Here is a 21,233-nt window from a genome sequence, read left to right on the forward strand (position 1 = left end):
CTGTGCCTTGCGATATTTGAAAAGGGCCATCTTATTTTCCATTCCTGGTAATAATATTCATTTTCAATATGAATACAAATAATTGATTGAAATAGTACAAATGGAATACAAGACAACTTTACGGAATGCCTGAAACCAATAAAATATAGAAATACAATCTAGTCATTCTACCTCTATGTCTCAAATATAGAAATGCAATCTAGTCATTCTACCTCTATGTCTCAAATATAGAAATGTAATCTAGTCATTCTACCTCTGTCTGAAATATAGAAAAAAAATCTGTTCATTCTACCTCTGTCTCAAATATAGAAATACAATCTAGTCATTCTACCTCTATGTCTCAAATATAGAAATACAATCTAGTCATTCTACCTCTATGTCTCAAATATAGAAATACAATCTAGTCATTCTACCTCTATGTCTCAAAGACGTTATATATGATTGGCTAATCAGAGACACGATTCTGAGATCACCTTATCACAAATGTGATTTTGTTACTTATAAAGCTACACATTGGAGTCAATGTGGTCTTAATTAGTTCACACTGATTAAATGTAAGTGATGAGATTACTTAAAACAAGGTATAGGGGAGCATGAAGTCAACGAGAGATCAACGACATCAACAAAACTAAGGTGATATCCTAAACTTTCGGGGCCAATAAATAACCATGGAATAACCATGGTAACCAATCAGCAACGCTTCTCTTCAGTCCTGCTGGACAGTCCACTACACCTCAGCACACACACGTCATTACGCTGCGTGCAACCATGTTTCCAATCCTCAGTCTATATTAATTACGAGTGAAATGGCGGTGGAAACGACTTCCTGCGCAAATATTGATAAAAAAAATAACCTTTATATCCGGGTAAACTTGGGAGTCACGCGATGATATGGTGTGTGGTCCTCCCATTACGACTCGGGGAAAGCTTTAATTTAGGCTATAGATGAAATAAGTTATGAAACACTTCACAGGGTGGTGAAGAGGATGGTGGAAAACACAGTTCTGGCTGTCTTTTTGAGTGGTTAAAACATATTTAAAGATCATTGGATCAACGTCAGGAAAGGATTATTGACCTTTGAACCCAGCATCGATTTGCCTGTGCCTTGCTGTCTCCCTGACCTAATCAGTGGCCAAAGTCCTCTCTACCTCTCACACAGACACAGTCAGTACTCTCAGAGTCTGTTTAAATGTGGACGTCTCCCTCCCAGACGAACCTGCGCGGTGACTTTCTACCAGGCCACCATGCTTCCCCGTACCTTATCCTTCCTCCTGCTCTTCATCTGCCTCTCCTCTGGGATGTCTGCTTCTCTGGTCAGGAGGACAACCCGCGACGAGGACGACCCTCCTGCTGTTCCGACCACGTTCAGGGTTGCCCCCTCTGCTGCTGTAGGTGTTCCGTCGGAGGTTGATACCGTGCGGGCAGGTGGCCCGGTCGTTGATGATACTCCTTCAGCTGAGGCTGAGGCAGAAGCCCTAGTGACAAATGAGCCTGTTACAGATGCCGCTGTAGCTGACGAGGTTGTAGCTGAAGAGCCGGTTGAGGACACCCCAGGTGCTGATGCTCTGGTAGCAGATGCCCCTGTAGACGCCTTTATCATAACAGAAGAAGAACAAGAGGCCCTGATAACAGAAGCAATGATTAAAGAGTTGTCTGCCCGGGTGGAGAAGGAAGACCTCGCTGAAGAGACAGAGATTCAAGACGCCATCTTGAAAGAGTTGGCTGACGGGGAGACCCTTGGGAAGGCAGTGGAGGAGCCCATTGAAGAGGCAGATGCTCCAGGGGAGGATCCAGCCAGCTCTGAGATACTTGTCTTCGAAACCCAGGAAGAGGACTCTGGATGGGGGTTGGCTTCCGTCAGAGAGAGCCTCCAGGCAGCCAACGGATACTTTGACTCTCTTGTGGAACTGATGGGGGGACGCAATGGAGTGTGTCAATACAAGTGCAAATACGGTAAGGAGGAGACGGGGGTTATGTGTAATTGAAATTTAAAGGTAATTTCAGATTGAGCCGACATGTGCAGCATTTACCAGCGTTGGCCGTGTGAATGCAGTCTCCGCAAATGCGATAACATTGCCTTTAAACATCAATTGTGCTATAGTGCTGAACTTCCGCGATGAATTCAAGCCCCGAATGAAACTAAAACCTAGATGCTGAATGTAACTAAAACCTAGATGCTGAATGTAACTAAAACCTAGATGCTGAATGTAACTAAAACCTAGATGCTGAATGTAACTAAAACCAAGATGCGGAATGTAACTAAAAACTAGATGCGGAATGTAACTAAAAACTAGATGCTGAATGTAACTAAAACCAAGATGCTGAATGTAACCAAAACCAAGATGCTGAATGTAACCAAAACCAAGATGCTGAATGTAACCAAAACCAAGATGCTGAATGTAACCAAAACCAAGATGTGGAATGTAACTAAAACCTAGATGCTGAATGTAACTAAAACCAAGATGCTGAATGTAACTAAAACCTAGATGCTGAATATAACTAAAACCTAGATGCTGAATGTAACTAAAACCAAGATGCTGAATGTAACCAAAACCAAGATGCTGAATGTAACCAAAACCAAGATGCTGAATGTAACCAAAACCAAGATGCTGAATGTAACCAAAACCAAGATGTGGAATGTAACTAAAACCTAGATGCTGAATGTAACTAAAACCAAGATGCTGAATGTAACTAAAACCAAGATGCTGAATGTAACTAAAACCTAGATGCTGAATATAACTAAAACCAAGATGCTGAATGTAACTAAAACCTAGATGCTGAATGTAACTAAAACCAAGATGCTGAATGTAACTAAAACCAAGATGCTGAATGTAACTAAAACCTAGATGCTGAATGTAACTAAAACCAAGATGCTGAATGTAACTAAAACCAAGATGCTGAATGTAACTAAAACCTAGATGCTGACTGCTATCCTTGATCCAGTATCGAGTCAAACTTGATTTCCTAAATAACAGATCACATTGTACCCATTCAGGCTATTACAAATGAAGACCACCAGTTAGGCTTCTCTCTGTCTCTTTCTCCCCTCTGTGTTCATCTGTTTATCATACTTTTGTCAATAGTAATTGATTGAACTGTTTGGCTGTTTACTAACATGAGGCCCATTCGTCAATGGACCGTATTTTCTTATGTTATCCATCTGTGATATTGATGAGAGAGGTATAGCCGAGGTCAGTGTTAACATGTTTACATTACATTAATAATAGATCACTTCAGTGAGTATCAGTGATACAGATTGACCAGATGACTGAGGCATAGTACCCATCAGACTATACTTAGTACAGCATGACCTACAGGTTCAATTCCAATATCCACGCTAGCCTAATACATTTCTCCATATCCTAAAGTTAAGGCTATTATGGATATCAGTAGAGTAGCATACCCAACACATTCTGAGAATGTGCTAGGATATAATCACCATGACTACGCTACGTTCCAATATCCACACTAGCCTAATACATTTCTCCATATCCTAAAGTTACGGCTATTATGGATATCAGTAGAGTAGCATACCCAACACATTCTGAGAATGTGCTACGATATAATCACCATGACTACGCTACGTTCCAATATCCACACTAGCCTAATACATTTCTCCATATCCTAAAATTAAGGCTATTATGGATATCAGTAGAGTAGCATACCCAACACATTCTGAGAATGTGCTAGGATATAATCACCATGACTACGCTACGTTCCAATATCCACACTAGCCTAATACATTTCTCCATATCCTAAAGTTAAGGCTATTATGGATATCAGTAGAGTAGCATACCCAACACATTCTGAGAATGTGCTAGGATATAATCACCATGACTACGCTACGTTCCAATATCCACACTAGCCTAATACATTTCTCCATATCCTAAAGTTAAGGCTATTATGGATATCAGTAGAGTAGTACCATATACTAGTATGGACACTGGAATGGGGATAACTAATAGAACTGTAAAATAGATATTTTGCTGAAGTACTTTTAAAAGGTCCCATCAATAAATGTCACCATAGAGTGCTGAACGTTAAATTAATATTGATAACAACTTCTCTTAATTAATATTTGGATAATCTGCACACGATTTGGATTAAAAGTTGTTTATATTTCCTTATCAGGTAAAACACCTGTGCATCGCTATGGTTACGTGACCCCAGAGCCCAACGGTTGCAGCTCCAACCTCCTAGGATTCCAGGTACCAGACACTGTATGTTTCCTGTCACTAACTACAGGCTGTTTGTTATACAGTGCTAATACGTAAACTGAAGCCTGCTGTTTATTCATACAATACATATTAGACGTTTAGGGCTGTATATAGAACCCTCTGTGGAAAGGGTTCTACATGGAACCCAAAAGGGTTCTACCTGGAGTCGAAAGGGTTCTATCTGAAGTCAAAAGGGTTCTACATGGAGTGATAAGGGTTCTCCTATGGTGACAAGCTGAAGCTTTTTAAATATGTAGAGTATACATCACTATATAGTGTATAAATCCCTATGTATAAATCCCTATGTATAAATCCCCATGTAGAGTATAAATCCCTATATAGTTTATAAATTCCTATATAGTGTATAAATCCCCATGTAGAGTATAAATCCCTATATAGTATATAAATTCCTTCATAGTGTATAAATCCCTATATAGTGTATAAATCCCTATATAGTGTATACATCCTTATATATAAATCCTGTCTGAGATCCCCAAAGATTGGAAAGCTGCCGCAGTCATCCCCTCTTCTAAGGGGGAGACACTCTAGACCCAAACAGTTATAGACCTGCATCCATCCTGCCCTGCCTTTCTAAAATCTTTGAAAGTTAACAAACAGATCACCGTCCATTTCGAATCCCACGTACCTTCTCCATGATGCAATCTAGTTTCCGAGCTGGTCACGGGTGCACCTCAGCCACGCTCAAGGTCCTAAACGATATCATAACCGCCATCGATAAGAGACAATACTGTGCAGCTGTATTCATCGACCTGGCCAAGGCTTTCGACTCTGTCAATCACGCATCCTTATCGTCAGACTCAATAGCCTTGGTTTCTCAAATGATTGCCTCGCCTGGTTCACCAACTACTTCTCAGAGTTCAGTGTGTCAACCTGGAGGGCCTGTTGTCCGGACATCTGACAGTCTCTATTGGGGTGCCACAGGGTTCAATCCTCGGGCCGACTCTCTTCTCTGAATACATCAATGATGTCGCTCATACTGCGGGTGATTCTCTGATCCACCTCTATGCAGACGACACCATTCTGTATACTTCTGGCCCTTCTTTGGACACTGTGCTAACAAACCTCCAAACAAGCTTCAATGCCATACAACTCTCCTTACGTGGCCTCTAACTGCTTTTAAATGCTAGTAAAACTAAGAGGATGCTCTTCAACCGATTTCTGCCCGCACCCTCCCGTCCGACTAGCATCACTACTCGGGACGGTTCTGACCTAGAATATGTGGACAACTACAAATACCTAGGTGTCTGGTTAGACTGTAACCTCTCCTTCCAGACTCACATTAAGTATCTCCAATCCAAAATTAAATCTAGGATTGGCTTCCTATTTCGTAACAAAGTCTCTGTCACTCATGCCGCCAAACATACCCTCGTAAAACTGACCATCCTACCGATCCTCGACTTCGGCGATGTCATTTACAAAATAGCCTCCAACACTCTACTCAGAAAATTGGATGCAGTCAATCACAGTGCCATCCGTTTTGTCACCAAATCCCCATATACTACCCACCACTGCAACCTGTACGCGCTAGTCGGCTGGCCCTCACTACATATCTGTCGCCAAACCCACTGGCTCCAGGTCATCTATAAGTCTTTGCTAAGTACAGCCCCACCTTATCTCAGTTCACTGGTCACCATTGCAACACCCACCCGTAGCATGCACTCCAGCAGGTATATTTCACTGGTCATCCCCAAAGCCAACACTTCCTTTGGCCGCCTTTCCTTCCAGTTCTCTGCTGCTAATGACTGGAACGAATTGCCAAAATCTCTGAAGCTGGAGTCATATCTCCCCCTCTAACTTTAAGCATCAGCTGTCTGAGCAGCTTACCGATCACTGTACCTGTACACAGCCAATCTGTAAATAACCCACCCAACTACCTCATCCCCATATTATTACTTAGCTTCTTGCTCTTTTGCACCCCGGTATCTCGACTTGCACATCATCATCTGCACATCTATCACTCCAGTATTAATGTTAAATTGTAATTATTTTGCCTCTATGGCCTATTTATTGCCTTACCTCCCTACTCTTCTACATTTGCACACACTGTTCATAGATTTTTATATTTTTCTTTTCTATTGTGTTTTTGACTGTATGTTTGATTATGTATTACTCTGTTTGTGTCTCACTGCTTTATCTTGGCCAGGTTGCAGTTGTAAATGAGAACTTGTTCTCAACTGACCTACCTGGTTAAATAAAGGTGAAATATAAATAAAAAAATGTAGTGTATAAATCCCTATGTAGAGTATACATCCATATAGAGTGTATAAATCCCTATGTAGAGTATGCATCCATATAGAGTGTATAAATCCCTATATAGTATAGAAATCACTATATAGTGTATAAATCCTTATATAGTGCAGAAATCACTATATAATGTATAAATCCCTATGTAGAGTATACATCCATATATAGTGTATAAATACCTATATAGAGTATGCATCCATATAGAGTGTATAAATCCCTATATAGTGTATAAATCCCTATATAGTGTATAAATCCCAATATAATTTGTAAATCCCTATATAGTGTATAAATCCCTAACCTCCTCCATTTATCATGCAGCCTCCTCTGTCTAACAGAGACTGGACTCTGTTTATCATGCAGCCTCCTCTGTCTAACAGAGACTGGACTCTGTTTATCATGCAGCCTCCTCTGTCTGACAGAGACTGGACTCTGTTTATCATGCATCCTCCTCTGTCTAACAGAGACTGGACTCTGTTTATCATGCAGCCTCCTCTGTTTATCATGCAGCCTCCTCTGTCTAACAGAGACTGGACTCTGTTTATCATGCAGCCTCCTCTGTCTAACAGAGACTGGACTCTGTTTATCATGCAGCCTCCTCTGTTTAACAGAGACTGGACTCTGTTTATCATGCAGCCTCCTCTGTCTAACAGAGACTGGACTCTGTTTATCATGCAGCCTCCTCTGTCTAACAGAGACTGGACTCTGTTTATCATGCAGCCTCCTCTGTTTATCATGCAGCCTCCTCTGTCTAACAGAGACTGGACTCTGTTTATCATGCAGCCTCCTCTGTTTATCATGCAGCCTCCTCTGTCTAACAGAGACTGGACTCTGTTTATCATGCAGCCTCCTCTGTCTAACAGAGACTGGACTCTGTTTATCATGCAGCCTCCTCTGTTTAACAGAGACTGGACTCTGTTTATCATGCAGCCTCCTCTGTCTAACAGAGACTGGACTCTGTTTATCATGCAGCCTCCTCTGTCTAACAGAGACTGGACTCTGTTTATCATGCAGCCTCCTCTGTCTAACAGAGACTGGACTCTGTTTATCATGCAGCCTCCTCTGTTTATCATGCAGCCTCCTCTGTCTAACAGAGACTGGACTCTGTTTATCATGCAGCCTCCTCTGTTTATCATGCAGCCTCCTCTGTCTAACAGAGACTGGACTCTGTTTATCATGCAGCCTCCTCTGTCTAACAGAGACTCTGTTTATCATGCAGCCTCCTCTGTCTAACAGAGACTGGACTCTGTTTATCATGCAGCCTCCTCTGTCTAACAGAGACTGTACTCTGTTTATCATGCAGCCTCCTCTGTCTAACAGGGACTGGACTCTGTTTATCATGCAGCCTCCTCTGTCTAACAGAGACTGGACTCTGTTTATCATGCAGCCTCTTCTGTCTAACAGAGACTGGACTCTGTTTATCATGCAGCCTCCTCTGTCTAACAGAGACTGGACTCTGTTTATCATACAGCCTCCTCTGTCTAACAGAGACTGGACTCTGTTTATCATGCAGCCTCCTCTGTCTTACAGAGACTGGACTCTGTTTATCATGCAGCCTCCTCTGTCTGACAGAGACTGGACTCTGTTTATCATGCAGCCTCCTCTGTCTTACAGAGACTCTGTTTATCATGCAGCCTCCTCTGTCTAACAGAGACTGGACTCTGTTTATCATGCAGCCTCCTCTGTTTAACAGAGACTGGACTCTGTTTATCATGCAGCCTCCTCTGTCTAACAGAGACTGGACTCTGTTTATCATGCAGCCTCCTCTGTCTAACAGAGACTGGACTCTGTTTATCATGCATCCTCCTCTGTCTTACAGAGACTGGACTCTGTTTATCATGCAGCCTCCTCTGTCTGACAGAGACTGGACTCTGTTTATCATGCAGCCTCCTCTGTCTAACAGAGACTCTGTTTATCATGCAGCCTCCTCTGTCTAACAGAGACTGGACTCTGTTTATCATGCAGCCTCCTCTGTCTAACAGAGACTGGACTCTGTTTATCATGCAGCCTCTGTCTAACAGAGACTGGACTCTGTTTATCATGCATCCTCCTCTGTCTAACAGAGACTGGACTCTGTTTATCATGCAGCCTGTTCTGTTTATCATACAGCCTCCTCTGTCTTACAGAGACTCTGTTTATCATGCAGCCTCCTCTGTCTTACAGAGACTCTGTTTATCATGCAGCCTCCTCTGTCTAACAGAGACTGGACTCTGTTTATCATACAGCCTCCTCTGTCTCACAGAGACTGGACTGTGTTTATCATGCAGCCTCCTCTGTTTAACAGAGACTGGACTCTGTTTATCATACAGCCTCCTCTGTCTCACAGAGACTGGACTGTGTTTATCATACAGCCTCCTCTGTCTAACAGAGACTGGACTCTGTTTATCATGCAGCCTCCTCTGTCTCACAGAGACTGGACTGTGTTTATCATACAGCCTCCTCTGTCTAACAGAGACTGGACTCTGTTTATCATGCAGCCTCCTCTGTCTAACAGAGACTGGACTCTGTTTATCATGCAGCCTCCTCTGTTTATCATGCAGCCTCCTCTGTCTAACAGAGACTGGACTCTGTTTATCATGCAGCCTCCTCTGTTTATCATGCAGCCTCCTCTGTCTAACAGAGACTGGACTCTGTTTATCATGCAGCCTCCTCTGTCTAACAGAGACTGGACTCTGTTTATCATGCAGCCTCCTCTGTTTAACAGAGACTGGACTGTTTATCATGCAGCCTCCTCTGTCTAACAGAGACTGGACTCTGTTTATCATGCAGCCTCCTCTGTCTAACAGAGACTGGACTCTGTTTATCAAGCAGCCTCCTCTGTCTAACAGAGACTCTGTTTATCATGCAGCCTCCTCTGTCTAACAGAGACTGGACTCTGTTTATCATGCAGCCTCCTCTGTCTAACAGAGACTGGACTCTGTTTATCATGCAGCCTCCTCTGTTTATCATGCAGCCTCCTCTGTCTTACAGAGACTGGACTCTGTTTATCATACAGCCTCCTCTGTCTAACAGAGACTGGACTCTGTTTATCATGCAGCCTCCTCTGTCTTACAGAGACTGGACTCTGTTTATCATGCAGCCTCCTCTGTCTTACAGAGACTGGACTCTGTTTATCATGCAGCCTCCTCTGTCTAACAGAGACTGGACTCTGTTTATCATACAGCCTCTTCTGTCTAACAGAGACTGGACTCTGTTTATCATACAGCCTCCTCTGTCTGACAGAGACTGGCCTCTGTTTATCATGCAGCCTCCTCTGTCTAACAGAGACTGGACTCTGTTTATCATGCAGCCTCCTCTGTCTTACAGAGACTGGACTCTGTTTATCATGCAGCCTCCTCTGTCTGACAGAGACTGGACTCTGTTTATCATACAGCCTCCTCTGTCTAACAGAGACTGGACTCTGTTTATCATGCAGCCTCCTCTGTCTAACAGAGACTCTGTTTATCATGCAGCCTCCTCTGTCTAACAGAGACTGGACTCTGTTTATCATACAGCCTCCTCTGTCTGACAGAGACTGGACTCTGTTTATCATGTAGCCTCCTCTGTCTAACAGAGACTGGACTCTGTTTATCATACAGCCTCCTCTGTCTGACAGAGACTGGACTCTGTTTATCATGCAGCCTCCTCTGTCTTACAGAGACTGGACTCTGTTTATCATGCAGCCTCCTCTGTCTTAGAGACTGGACTCTGTTTATCATGTAGCCTCCTCTGTCTTACAGAGACTGGACTCTGTTTATCATGCAGCCTCCTCTGTTTATCATACAGCCTCCTCTGCCTAACAGAGACTGGACTCTGTTTATCATGCAGCCTCCTCTGTCTAACAGAGACTGGACTCTGTTTATCATGCAGCCTCCTCTGTCTTACAGAGACTGGACTCTGTTTATCATGCAGCCTCCTCTGTCTTACAGAGACTGGACTCTGTTTATCATACAACCTCCTCTGTCTAACAGAGACTGGACTCTGTTTATCATGCAGCCTCCTCTGTCTAACAGAGACTCTGTTTATCATGCAGCCTCCTCTGTCTAACAGAGACTGGACTCTGTTTATCATGCAGCCTCCTCTGTCTTACAGAGACTGGACTCTGTTTATCATGCAGCCTCCTCTGTCTAACAGAGACTGGACTCTGTTTATCATGCAGCCTCCTCTGTCTAACAGAGACTCTGTTTATCATGCAGCCTCCTCTGTCTAACAGAGACTGGGTCTGTTTATCATGCAGCCTCCTCTGTCTAACAGAGACTGGACTCTGTTTATCATGCAGCCTCCTCTGTTTATCATGCAGCCTCCTCTGTCTAACAGAGACTGGACTCTGTTTATCATGCAGCCTCCTCTGTCTTACAGAGACTGGACTCTGTTTATCATGCAGCCTCCTCTGTTTATCATGCAGCCTCCTCTGTCTAACAGAGACTGGACTCTGTTTATCATGCAGCCTCCTCTGTCTAACAGAGACTGGACTCTGTTTATCATGCAGCCTCCTCTGTCTAACAGAGACTGGGTCTGTTTATCATGCAGCCTCCTCTGTCTAACAGAGACTGGACTCTGTTTATCATACAGCGTCCTCTGTCTAACAGAGACTGGACTCTGTTTATCATACAGCCTCCTCTGTCTAACAGAGACTGGACTCTGTTTATCAAGCAGCCTCCTCTGTCTAACAGAGACTCTGTTTATCATGCAGCCTCCTCTGTCTGACAGAGACTGGACTCTGTTTATCATGCAGCCTCCTCTGTCTAACAGAGACTGGACTCTGTTTATCATGCAGCCTCCTCTGTCTAACAGAGACTGGACTCTGTTTATCATGCAGCCTCCTCTGTCTAACAGAGACTGGACTCTGTTTATCATACAGCCTCCTCTGTCTAACAGAGACTGGACTCTGTTTATCATGCAGCCTCCTCTGTCTTACAGAGACTGGACTCTGTTTATCATGCAGCCTCCTCTGTCTAACAGAGACTCTGTTTATCATGCAGCCTCCTCTGTCTAACAGAGACTGGACTCTGTTTATCATGCAGCCTCCTCTGTCTAACAGAGACTGGACTCTGTTTATCATGCAGCCTCCTCTGTCTAACAGAGACTGGACTCTGTTTATCATTCAGCCTCCTCTGTCTAACAGAGACTGGACTCTGTTTATCATGCAGCCACCTCTGTCTAACAGAGACTGGACTCTGTTTATCATTCAGCCTCCTCTGTCTAACAGAGACTGGACTCTGTTTATCATGCAGCCTCCTCTGTCTAACAGAGACTCTGTTTATCATGCAGCCTCCTCTGTCTAACAGAGACTGGACTCTGTTTATCATACAGCCTCCTCTGTCTAACAGAGACTGGACTCTGTTTATCATGAAGCCTCCTCTGTCTAACAGAGACTGGACTCTGTTTATCATGCAGCCTCCTCTGTCTAACAGAGACTGGACTCTGTTTATCATGCAGCCTCCTCTGTCTAACAGAGACTGGACTCTGTTTATCATGTAGCCTCCTCTGTCTTACAGAGACTGGACTCTGTTTATCATGCAGCCTCCTCTGTCTAACAGAGACTGGACTCTGTTTATCATTCAGCCTCCTCTGTCTAACAGAGACTGGACTCTGTTTATCATGCAGCCACTTCTGTCTAACAGAGACTGGACTCTGTTTATCATTCAGCCTCCTCTGTCTAACAGAGACTGGACTCTGTTTATCATGCAGCCTCCTCTGTTTATCATACAGCCTCCTCTGTCTAACAGAGACTGGACTCTGTTTATCATGCAGTATCCTCTGTCTAACAGAGACTGGACTCTGTTTATCATTCAGCCTCCTCTGTCTAACAGAGACTGGACTCTGTTTATCATGCAGCCTCCTCTGTTTATCATGCAGCCTCCTCTGTCTAACAGAGACTCTGTTTATCATGCAGCCTCCTCTGTCTAACAGAGACTGGACTCTGTTTATCATACAGCCTCCTCTGTCTGACAGAGACTGGACTCTGTTTATCATGCAGCCTCCTCTGTCTAACAGAGGCTGGACTCTGTTTATCATGCAGCCTCCTCTGTTTATCATGCAGCCTCCTCTGTCTAACAGAGACTGGACTCTGTTTATCATACAGCCTCCTCTGTCTGACAGAGACTGGACTCTGTTTATCATGCAGCCTCCTCTGTCTAACAGAGACTGGACTCTGTTTATCATACAGCCTCCTCTGTCTGACAGAGACTGGACTCTGTTTATCATGCAGCCTCCTCTGTCTAACAGAGACTGGACTCTGTTTATCATGCAGCCTCCTCTGTCTAACAGAGACTGGACTCTGTTTATCATGCAGCCTCCTCTGTCTAACAGAGACTGGACTCTGTTTATCATACAGCCTCCTCTGTCTGACAGAGACTGGACTCTGTTTATCATGCAGCCTCCTCTGTCTAACAGAGACTGGACTCTGTTTATCATGCAGCCTCCTCTGTCTAACAGAGACTGGACTCTGTTTATCATGCAGCCTCCTCTGTCTAACAGAGACTGGACTCTGTTTATCATGCAGCCTCCTCTGTCTAACAGAGACTGGACTCTGTTTATCATGCAGCCTCCTCTGTCTTACAGAGACTGGACTCTGTTTATCATGCAGCCTCCTCTGTTTATCATACAGCCTCCTCTGCCTAACAGAGACTGGACTCTGTTTATCATACAGCCTCCTCTGTCTTACAGAGACTGGACTCTGTTTATCATGAAGCCTCCTCTGTCTAACAGAGACTGGACTCTGTTTACCATGCAGCCTCCTCTGTCTAACAGGGACTGGACTCTGTTTATCATGCAGCCTCCTCTGTCTAACAGAGACTGGACTCTGTTTATCATGTAGCCTCCTCTGTTTATCATACAGCCTCCTCTGTCTTACAGAGACTGGACTCTGTTTATCATGCAGCCTCCTCTGTCTAACAGAGACTGGACTCTGTTTATCATGTAGCCTCCTCTGTCTTAGAGACTGGACTCTGTTTATCATGCAGCCTCCTCTGTCTAACAGAGACTGGACTCTGTTTATCATACAGCCTCCTCTGTCTAACAGAGACTGGACTCTGTTTATCATGCAGCCTCCTCTGTCTAACAGAGACTGGACTCTGTTTATCATGCAGCCTCCTCTGTCTAACAGAGACTGGACTCTGTTTATCATGCAGCCTCCTCTGTCTAACAGAGACTGGGTCTGTTTATCATGCAGCCTCCTCTGTCTAACAGAGACTGGACTCTGTCTATCATACAGCCTCCTCTGTCTAACAGAGACTGGACTCTGTTTATCATACAGCGTCCTCTGTCTAACAGAGACTGGACTCTGTTTATCATACAGCCTCCTCTGTCTAACAGAGACTGGACTCTGTTTATCAAGCAGCCTCCTCTGTCTAACAGAGACTCTGTTTATCATGCAGCCTCCTCTGTCTAACAGAGACTGGACTCTGTTTATCATGCAGCCTCCTCTGTCTAACAGAGACTGGACTCTGTTTATCATGCAGCCTCCTCTGTCTAACAGAGACTGGACTCTGTTTATCATACAGCCTCCTCTGTCTAACAGAGACTGGACTCTGTTTATCATGCAGCCTCCTCTGTCTTACAGAGACTGGACTCTGTTTATCATGCAGCCTCCTCTGTCTAACAGAGACTGGACTCTGTTTATCATGCAGCCTCCTCTGTCTAACAGAGACTGGACTCTGTTTATCATTCAGCCTCCTCTGTCTAACAGAGACTGGACTCTGTTTATCATACAGCCTCCTCTGTCTAACAGAGACTGGACTCTGTTTATCATGAAGCCTCCTCTGTCTAACAGAGACTGGACTCTGTTTATCATGCAGCCTCCTCTGTCTAACAGAGACTGGACTCTGTTTATCATGTAGCCTCCTCTGTCTTACAGAGACTGGACTCTGTTTATCATGCAGCCTCCTCTGTCTAACAGAGACTGGACTCTGTTTATCATTCAGCCTCCTCTGTCTAACAGAGACTGGACTCTGTTTATCATGCAGCCACCTCTGTCTAACAGAGACTGGACTCTGTTTATCATTCAGCCTCCTCTGTCTAACAGAGACTGGACTCTGTTTATCATGCAGCCTCCTCTGTTTATCATACAGCCTCCTCTGTCTAACAGAGACTGGACTCTGTTTATCATGCAGTATCCTCTGTCTAACAGAGACTGGACTCTGTTTATCATACAGCCTCCTCTGTCTAACAGAGACTGGACTCTGTTTATCATGCAGCCTCCTCTGTCTAACAGAGACTGGACTCTGTTTATCATGCAGCCTCCTCTGTCTGACAGAGACTGGCCTCTGTTTATCATGCAGCCTCCTCTGTCTAACAGAGACTGGACTCTGTTTATCATGCAGCCTCCTCTGTCTAACAGAGACTGGACTCTGTTTATCATGCAGCCTCCTCTGTCTAACAGAGACTGGACTCTGTTTATCATGCAGCCTCCTCTGTCTAACAGAGACTGGACTCTGTTTATCATGCAGCCTCCTCTGTCTAACAGAGACTGGACTCTGTTTATCATGCAGCCTCCTCTGTCTAACAGAGACTGGACTCTGTTTATCATACAGCCTCCTCTGTCTGACAGAGACTGGACTCTGTTTATCATGCAGCCTCCTCTGTCTAACAGAGGCTGGACTCTGTTTATCATGCAGCCTCCTCTGTTTATCATGCAGCCTCCTCTGTCTAACAGAGACTGGACTCTGTTTATCATACAGCCTCCTCTGTCTGACAGAGACTGGACTCTGTTTATCATACAGCCTCCTCTGTCTGACAGAGACTGGACTCTGTTTATCATGCAGCCTCCTCTGTCTAACAGAGACTGGACTCTGTTTATCATGCAGCCTCCTCTGTCTAACAGAGACTGGACTCTGTTTATCATGCAGCCTCCTCTGTCTAACAGAGACTGGACTCTGTTTATCATGCAGCCTCCTCTGTTTATCATACAGCCTCCTCTGCCTAACAGAGACTGGACTCTGTTTATCATACAGCCTCCTCTGTCTTACAGAGACTGGACTCTGTTTATCATGCAGCCTCCTCTGTCTAACAGAGACTGGACTCTGTTTATCATGCAGCCTCCTCTGTCTTACAGAGACTGGACTCTGTTTATCATGCAGCCTCCTCTGTCTTACAGAGAATGGACTCTGTTTATCATACAGCCTCCTCTGTCTAACAGAGACTGGACTCTGTTTATCATGCAGCCTCCTCTGTCTAACAGAGACTCTGTTTATCATGCAGCCTCCTCTGTCTTACAGAGACTGGACTCTGTTTATCATACAGCCTCCTCTGTCTAACAGAGACTGGACTCTGTTTATCATACAGCCTCCTCTGTCTTACAGAGACTGGACTCTGTTTATCATGCAGCCTCCTCTGTCTAACAGAGACTGGACTCTGTTTATCATGTAGCCTCCTCTGTCTAACAGAGACTGGACTCTGTTTATCTTGCAGCCTCCTCTGTCTAACAGAGACTGGACTCTGTTTATCATGAAGCCTCCTCTGTCTAACAGAGACTGGACTCTGTTTATCATGCAGCCTCCTCTGTCTAACAGAGACTGGACTCTGTTTATCATGCAGCCTCCTCTGTCTTACAGAGACTGGACTCTGTTTATCATGCAGCCTCCTCTGTTTATCATACAGCCTCCTCTGCCTAACAGAGACTGGACTCTGTTTATCATACAGCCTCCTCTGTCTTACAGAGACTGGACTCTGTTTATCATGAAGCCTCCTCTGTCTAACAGAGACTGGACTCTGTTTACCATGCAGCCTCCTCTGTCTAACAGGGACTGGACTCTGTTTATCATGCAGCCTCCTCTGTCTAACAGAGACTGGACTCTGTTTATCATGTAGCCTCCTCTGTTTATCATACAGCCTCCTCTGTCTAACAGAGACTGGACTCTGTTTATCATGCAGCCTCCTCTGTCTAACAGAGACTGGACTCTGTTTATCATGTAGCCTCCTCTGTCTTAGAGACTGGACTCTGTTTATCATGCAGCCTCCTCTGTCTAACAGAGACTGGACTCTGTTTATCATACAGCCTCCTCTGTCTAACAGAGACTGGACTCTGTTTATCATGCAGCCTCCTCTGTCTAACAGAGACTGGACTCTGTTTATCATGCAGCCTCCTCTGTCTAACAGAGACTGGACTCTGTTTATCATGCAGCCTCCTCTGTCTAACAGAGACTGGACTCTGTTTATCAAGCAGCCTCCTCTGTCTGACAGAGACTGGACTCTGTTTATCATACAGCCTCCTCTGTCTTACAGAGACTGGACTCTGTTTATCATGCAGCCTCCTCTGCCTAACAGAGAATGGACTCTGTTTATCATGCAGCCTCCTCTGTCTGACAGAGACTGGACTCTGTTTATCATGCAGCCTCCTCTGTCTAACAGAGACTGGACTCTGTTTATCATGCAGCCTCCTCTGTCTAACAGAGACTCTGTTTATCATGCAGCCTCCTCTGTCTAACAGAGACTGGACTCTGTTTATCATACAGCCTCCTCTGTCTTACAGAGACTGGACTCTGTTTATCATGCAGCCTCCTCTGTCTTAGAGACTGGACTCTGTTTATCATGTAGCCTCCTCTGTCTTACAGAGACTGGACTCTGTTTATCATGCAGCCTCCTCTGTCTAACAGAGACTGGACTCTGTTTATCATGCAGCCTCCTCTGTCTTACAGAGACTGGACTCTGTTTATCATACAGCCTCCTCTGTCTAACAGAGACTGGACTCTGTTTATCATGCAGCCTCCTCTGTCTAACAGAGACTGGACTCTGTTTATCATGCAGTCTCCTCTGTCTAACAGAGACTGGACTCTGTTTATCATGCAGCCTCCTCTGTGTTACAGAGACTGGACTCTGTTTATCATACAGCCTCCTCTGTCTAACAGAGACTGGACTCTGTTTATCATACAGCCTCCTCTGTCTTACAGAGACTGGACTCTGTTTATCATGCAGCCTCCTCTGTCTAACAGAGACTGGACTCTGTTTATCATGTAGCCTCCTCTGTCTAACAGAGACTGGACTCTGTTTATCATGCAGCCTCCTCTGTCTAACAGAGACTGGACTCTGTTTATCATGAAGCCTCCTCTGTCTCACAGAGACTGGACTCTGTTTATCATACAGCCTCCTCTGTCTAACAGAGACTGGACTCTGTTTATCATGCAGTCTCCTCTGTCTAACAGAGACTGGACTCTGTTTATCATGCAGCCTCCTCTGTGTTACAGAGACTGGGTCTGTTTATCATGCAGCCTCCTCTGTCTAACAGAGACTCTGTTTATCATACAGCCTCCTCTGTCTAACAGAGACTGGACTCTGTTTATCATGCAGCCTCCTCTGTCTAACAGAGACTGGACTCTGTTTATCATGCAGACTCCTCTGTCTAACAGAGACTGGACTCTGTTTATCATGCAGCCTCCTCTGTCTCACAGAGACTGTACTCTGTTTATCATGCAGCCTCCTCTGTCTCACAGAGACTGGACTCTGTTTATCATGCAGCCTCCTCTGTCTAACAGAGACTGGACTCTGTTTATCATGCAGCCTCCTCTGTCTCACAGAGACTGGACTCTGTTTATCATGCAGCCTCCTCTGTCTAACAGAGACTGGACTCTGTTTATCATACCGCCTCCTCTGTCTGACAGAGACTGGACTCTGTTTATCATGCAGTCTCCTCTGTCTAACAGAGACTGGACTCTGTTTATCATGCAGCCTCCTCTGTGTTACAGAGACTGGACTCTGTTTATCATGCAGCCTCCTCTGTCTAACAGAGACTGGACTCTGTTTATCATACAGCCTCCTCTGTCTTACAGAGACTGGACTCTGTTTATCATGCAGCCTCCTCTGTCTAACAGAGACTGGACTCTGTTTATCATGTAGCCTCCTCTGTCTAACAGAGACTGGACTCTGTTTATCATGCAGCCTCCTCTGTCTAACAGAGACTGGACTCTGTTTATCATGAAGCCTCCTCTGTCTCACAGAGACTGGACTCTGTTTATCATACAGCCTCCTCTGTCTAACAGAGACTGGACTCTGTTTATCATGCAGTCTCCTCTGTCTAACAGAGACTGGACTCTGTTTATCATGCAGCCTCCTCTGTGTTACAGAGACTGGGTCTGTTTATCATGCAGCCTCCTCTGTCTAACAGAGACTCTGTTTATCATACAGCCTCCTCTGTCTAACAGAGACTGGACTCTGTTTATCATGCAGCCTCCTCTGTCTAACAGAGACTGGACTCTGTTTATCATGCAGACTCCTCTGTCTAACAGAGACTGGACTCTGTTTATCATGCAGCCTCCTCTGTCTCACAGAGACTGTACTCTGTTTATCATGCAGCCTCCTCTGTCTCACAGAGACTGGACTCTGTTTATCATGCAGCCTCCTCTGTCTAACAGAGACTGGACTCTGTTTATCATGCAGCCTCCTCTGTCTCACAGAGACTGGACTCTGTTTATCATGCAGCCTCCTCTGTCTAACAGAGACTGGACTCTGTTTATCATACCGCCTCCTCTGTCTGACAGAGACTGGACTCTGTCTATCATACAGCCTCCTCTGTCTAACAGAGACTGGACTCTGTTTATCATACAGCCTCCTCTGTCTAACAGAGACTGGACTCTGTTTATCATACAGCCTCCTCTGTCTAACAGAGACTGGACTCTGTTTATCATGCAGCCTCCTCTGTCTAACAGAGACTGGACTCTGTTTATCATGCAGCCTCCTCTGTCTAACAGAGACTGGACTCTGTTTATCATGCAGCCTCCTCTGTCTAACAGAGACTGGACTCTGTTTATCATACAGCCTCCTCTGTCTAACAGAGACTGGACTCTGTTTATCATACAGCCTCCTCTGTCTAACAGAGACTGGGTCTGTTTATCATGCAGCCTCCTCTGTCTAACAGAGACTGGACTCTGTCTATCATACAGCCTCCTCTGTCTAACAGAGACTGGACTCTGTTTATCATACAGCCTCCTCTGTCTAACAGAGACTGGACTCTGTTTATCATGCAGCCTCCTCTGTCTAACAGAGACTCTGTTTATCATGTAGCCTCCTCTGTCTAACAGAGACTGGACTCTGTTTATCATGCAGCCTCCTCTGTCTAACAGAGACTGGACTCTGTTTATCATACAGCCTCCTCTGTCTAACAGAGACTGGACTCTGTTTATCATGCAGCCTCCTCTGTCTAACAGAGACTGGACTCTGTTTATCATACAGCCTCCTCTGTCTAACAGAGACTGGACTCTGTTTATCATACAGCCTCCTCTGTCTAACAGAGACTGGACTCTGTTTATCAAGCAGCCTCCTCTGTCTAACAGAGACTGGACTCTGTTTATCATGCAGCCTCCTCTGTCTAACAGAGACTGGACTCTGTTTATCATACAGCCTCCTCTGTTTAACAGAGACTGGACTCTGTTTATCATGCAGCCTCCTCTGTCTAACAGAGACTCTGTTTATCATGCAGCCTCCTCTGTCTTACAGAGACTGGACTCTGTTTATCATGCAGCCTCCTCTGTCTAACAGAGACTGGACTCTGTTTATCATGCAGCCTCCTCTGTCTAACAGAGACTGGACTCTGTTTATCATGCAGCCTCCTCTGTCTTACAGAGACTGGACTCTGTTTATCATGCAGCCTCCTCTCTGTCTAACAGAGACTGGACTCTGTTTATCATTCAGCCTCCTCTGTCTTACAGAGACTGGACTCTGTTTATCATGCAGCCTCCTCTGTCTTACAGAGACTGGACTCTGTTTATCATACAGCCTCCTCTGTCTAACAGAGACTGGACTCTGTTTATCATGCAGCCTCCTCTGTCTAACAGAGACTCTGTTTATCATGCAGCCTCCTCTGTCTAACAGAGACTGGACTCTGTTTATCATGCAGTCTCCTCTGTCTAACAGAGACTGGACTCTGTTTATCATGCAGCCTCCTCTGTTTATCATGCAGCCTCCTCTGTCTAACAGAGACTGGACTCTGTTTATCATGCAGCCTCCTCTGTCTAACAGAGACTGGACTCTGTTTATCATTCAGCCTCCTCTGTCTAACAGAGACTGGACTCTGTTTATCATGCAGCCACCTCTGTCTAACAGAGACTGGACTCTGTTTATCATTCAGCCTCCTCTGTCTAACAGAGACTGGACTCTGTTTATCATGCAGCCTCCTCTGTCTAACAGAGACTGGACTCTGTTTATCATGCAGCCTCCTCTGTCTAACAGAGACTGGACTCTGTTTATCATACAGCCTCCTCTGTCTTACAGAGACTGTACTCTGTTTATCATGCAGCCTCCTCTGTCTAACAGAGACTGGACTCTGTTTATCATGCAGCCTCCTCTGTTTATCATACAGCCTCCTCTGTCTAACAGAGACTGGACTCTGTTTATCATACAGCCTCCTCTGTCTAACAGAGACTGGACTCTGTTTATCATGCAGCCTCCTCTGTTTATCATACAGCCTCCTCTGTCTAACAGAGACTGGACTCTGTTTATCATGCAGCCTCCTCTGTCTTACAGAGACTGGACTCTGTTTATCATGCAGCCTCCTCTGTCTAACAGAGACTGGGTCTGTTTATCATGCAGTCTCCTCTGTCTAACAGAGACTGGACTCTGTTTATCATGCAGCCTCCTCTGTCTTACAGAGAATGGACTCTGTTTATCATACAGCCTCCTCTGTCTAACAGAGACTGGACTCTGTTTATCATGCAGCCTCCTCTGTCTAACAGAGACTCTGTTTATCATGCAGCCTCCTCTGTCTAACAGAGACTGGACTCTGTTTATCATACAGCCTCCTCTGTCTTACAGAGACTGGACTCTGTTTATCATACAGCCTCCTCT

The 21,233-nt window shown here is 44.9% G+C and overlaps 1 protein-coding gene across 1 annotated transcript in view; it reads left to right on the top strand.

The window, feature by feature from the left end:
- The first annotated feature begins 1,141 nt into the window (after nt 1–1,141).
- The window catches only part of pla2g12b (phospholipase A2, group XIIB), a 37,400-nt gene continuing 17,308 nt past the window's right edge, over nt 1,142–21,233 (top strand). Inside the window, exons 1-2 of the mRNA XM_064924431.1 lie at nt 1,142–1,953; nt 4,132–4,208. Of these exons, the coding sequence (XP_064780503.1) occupies nt 1,245–1,953; nt 4,132–4,208 (786 nt within the window). The 5' untranslated portion in view covers nt 1,142–1,244. The remainder of the gene's footprint in view (nt 1,954–4,131; nt 4,209–21,233) is intronic.

This window comes from Oncorhynchus masou, chromosome 18, assembly GCF_036934945.1.
Source record: "Oncorhynchus masou masou isolate Uvic2021 chromosome 18, UVic_Omas_1.1, whole genome shotgun sequence".
In the NCBI taxonomy this organism is placed as follows: Eukaryota; Metazoa; Chordata; class Actinopteri; order Salmoniformes; family Salmonidae; genus Oncorhynchus; species Oncorhynchus masou.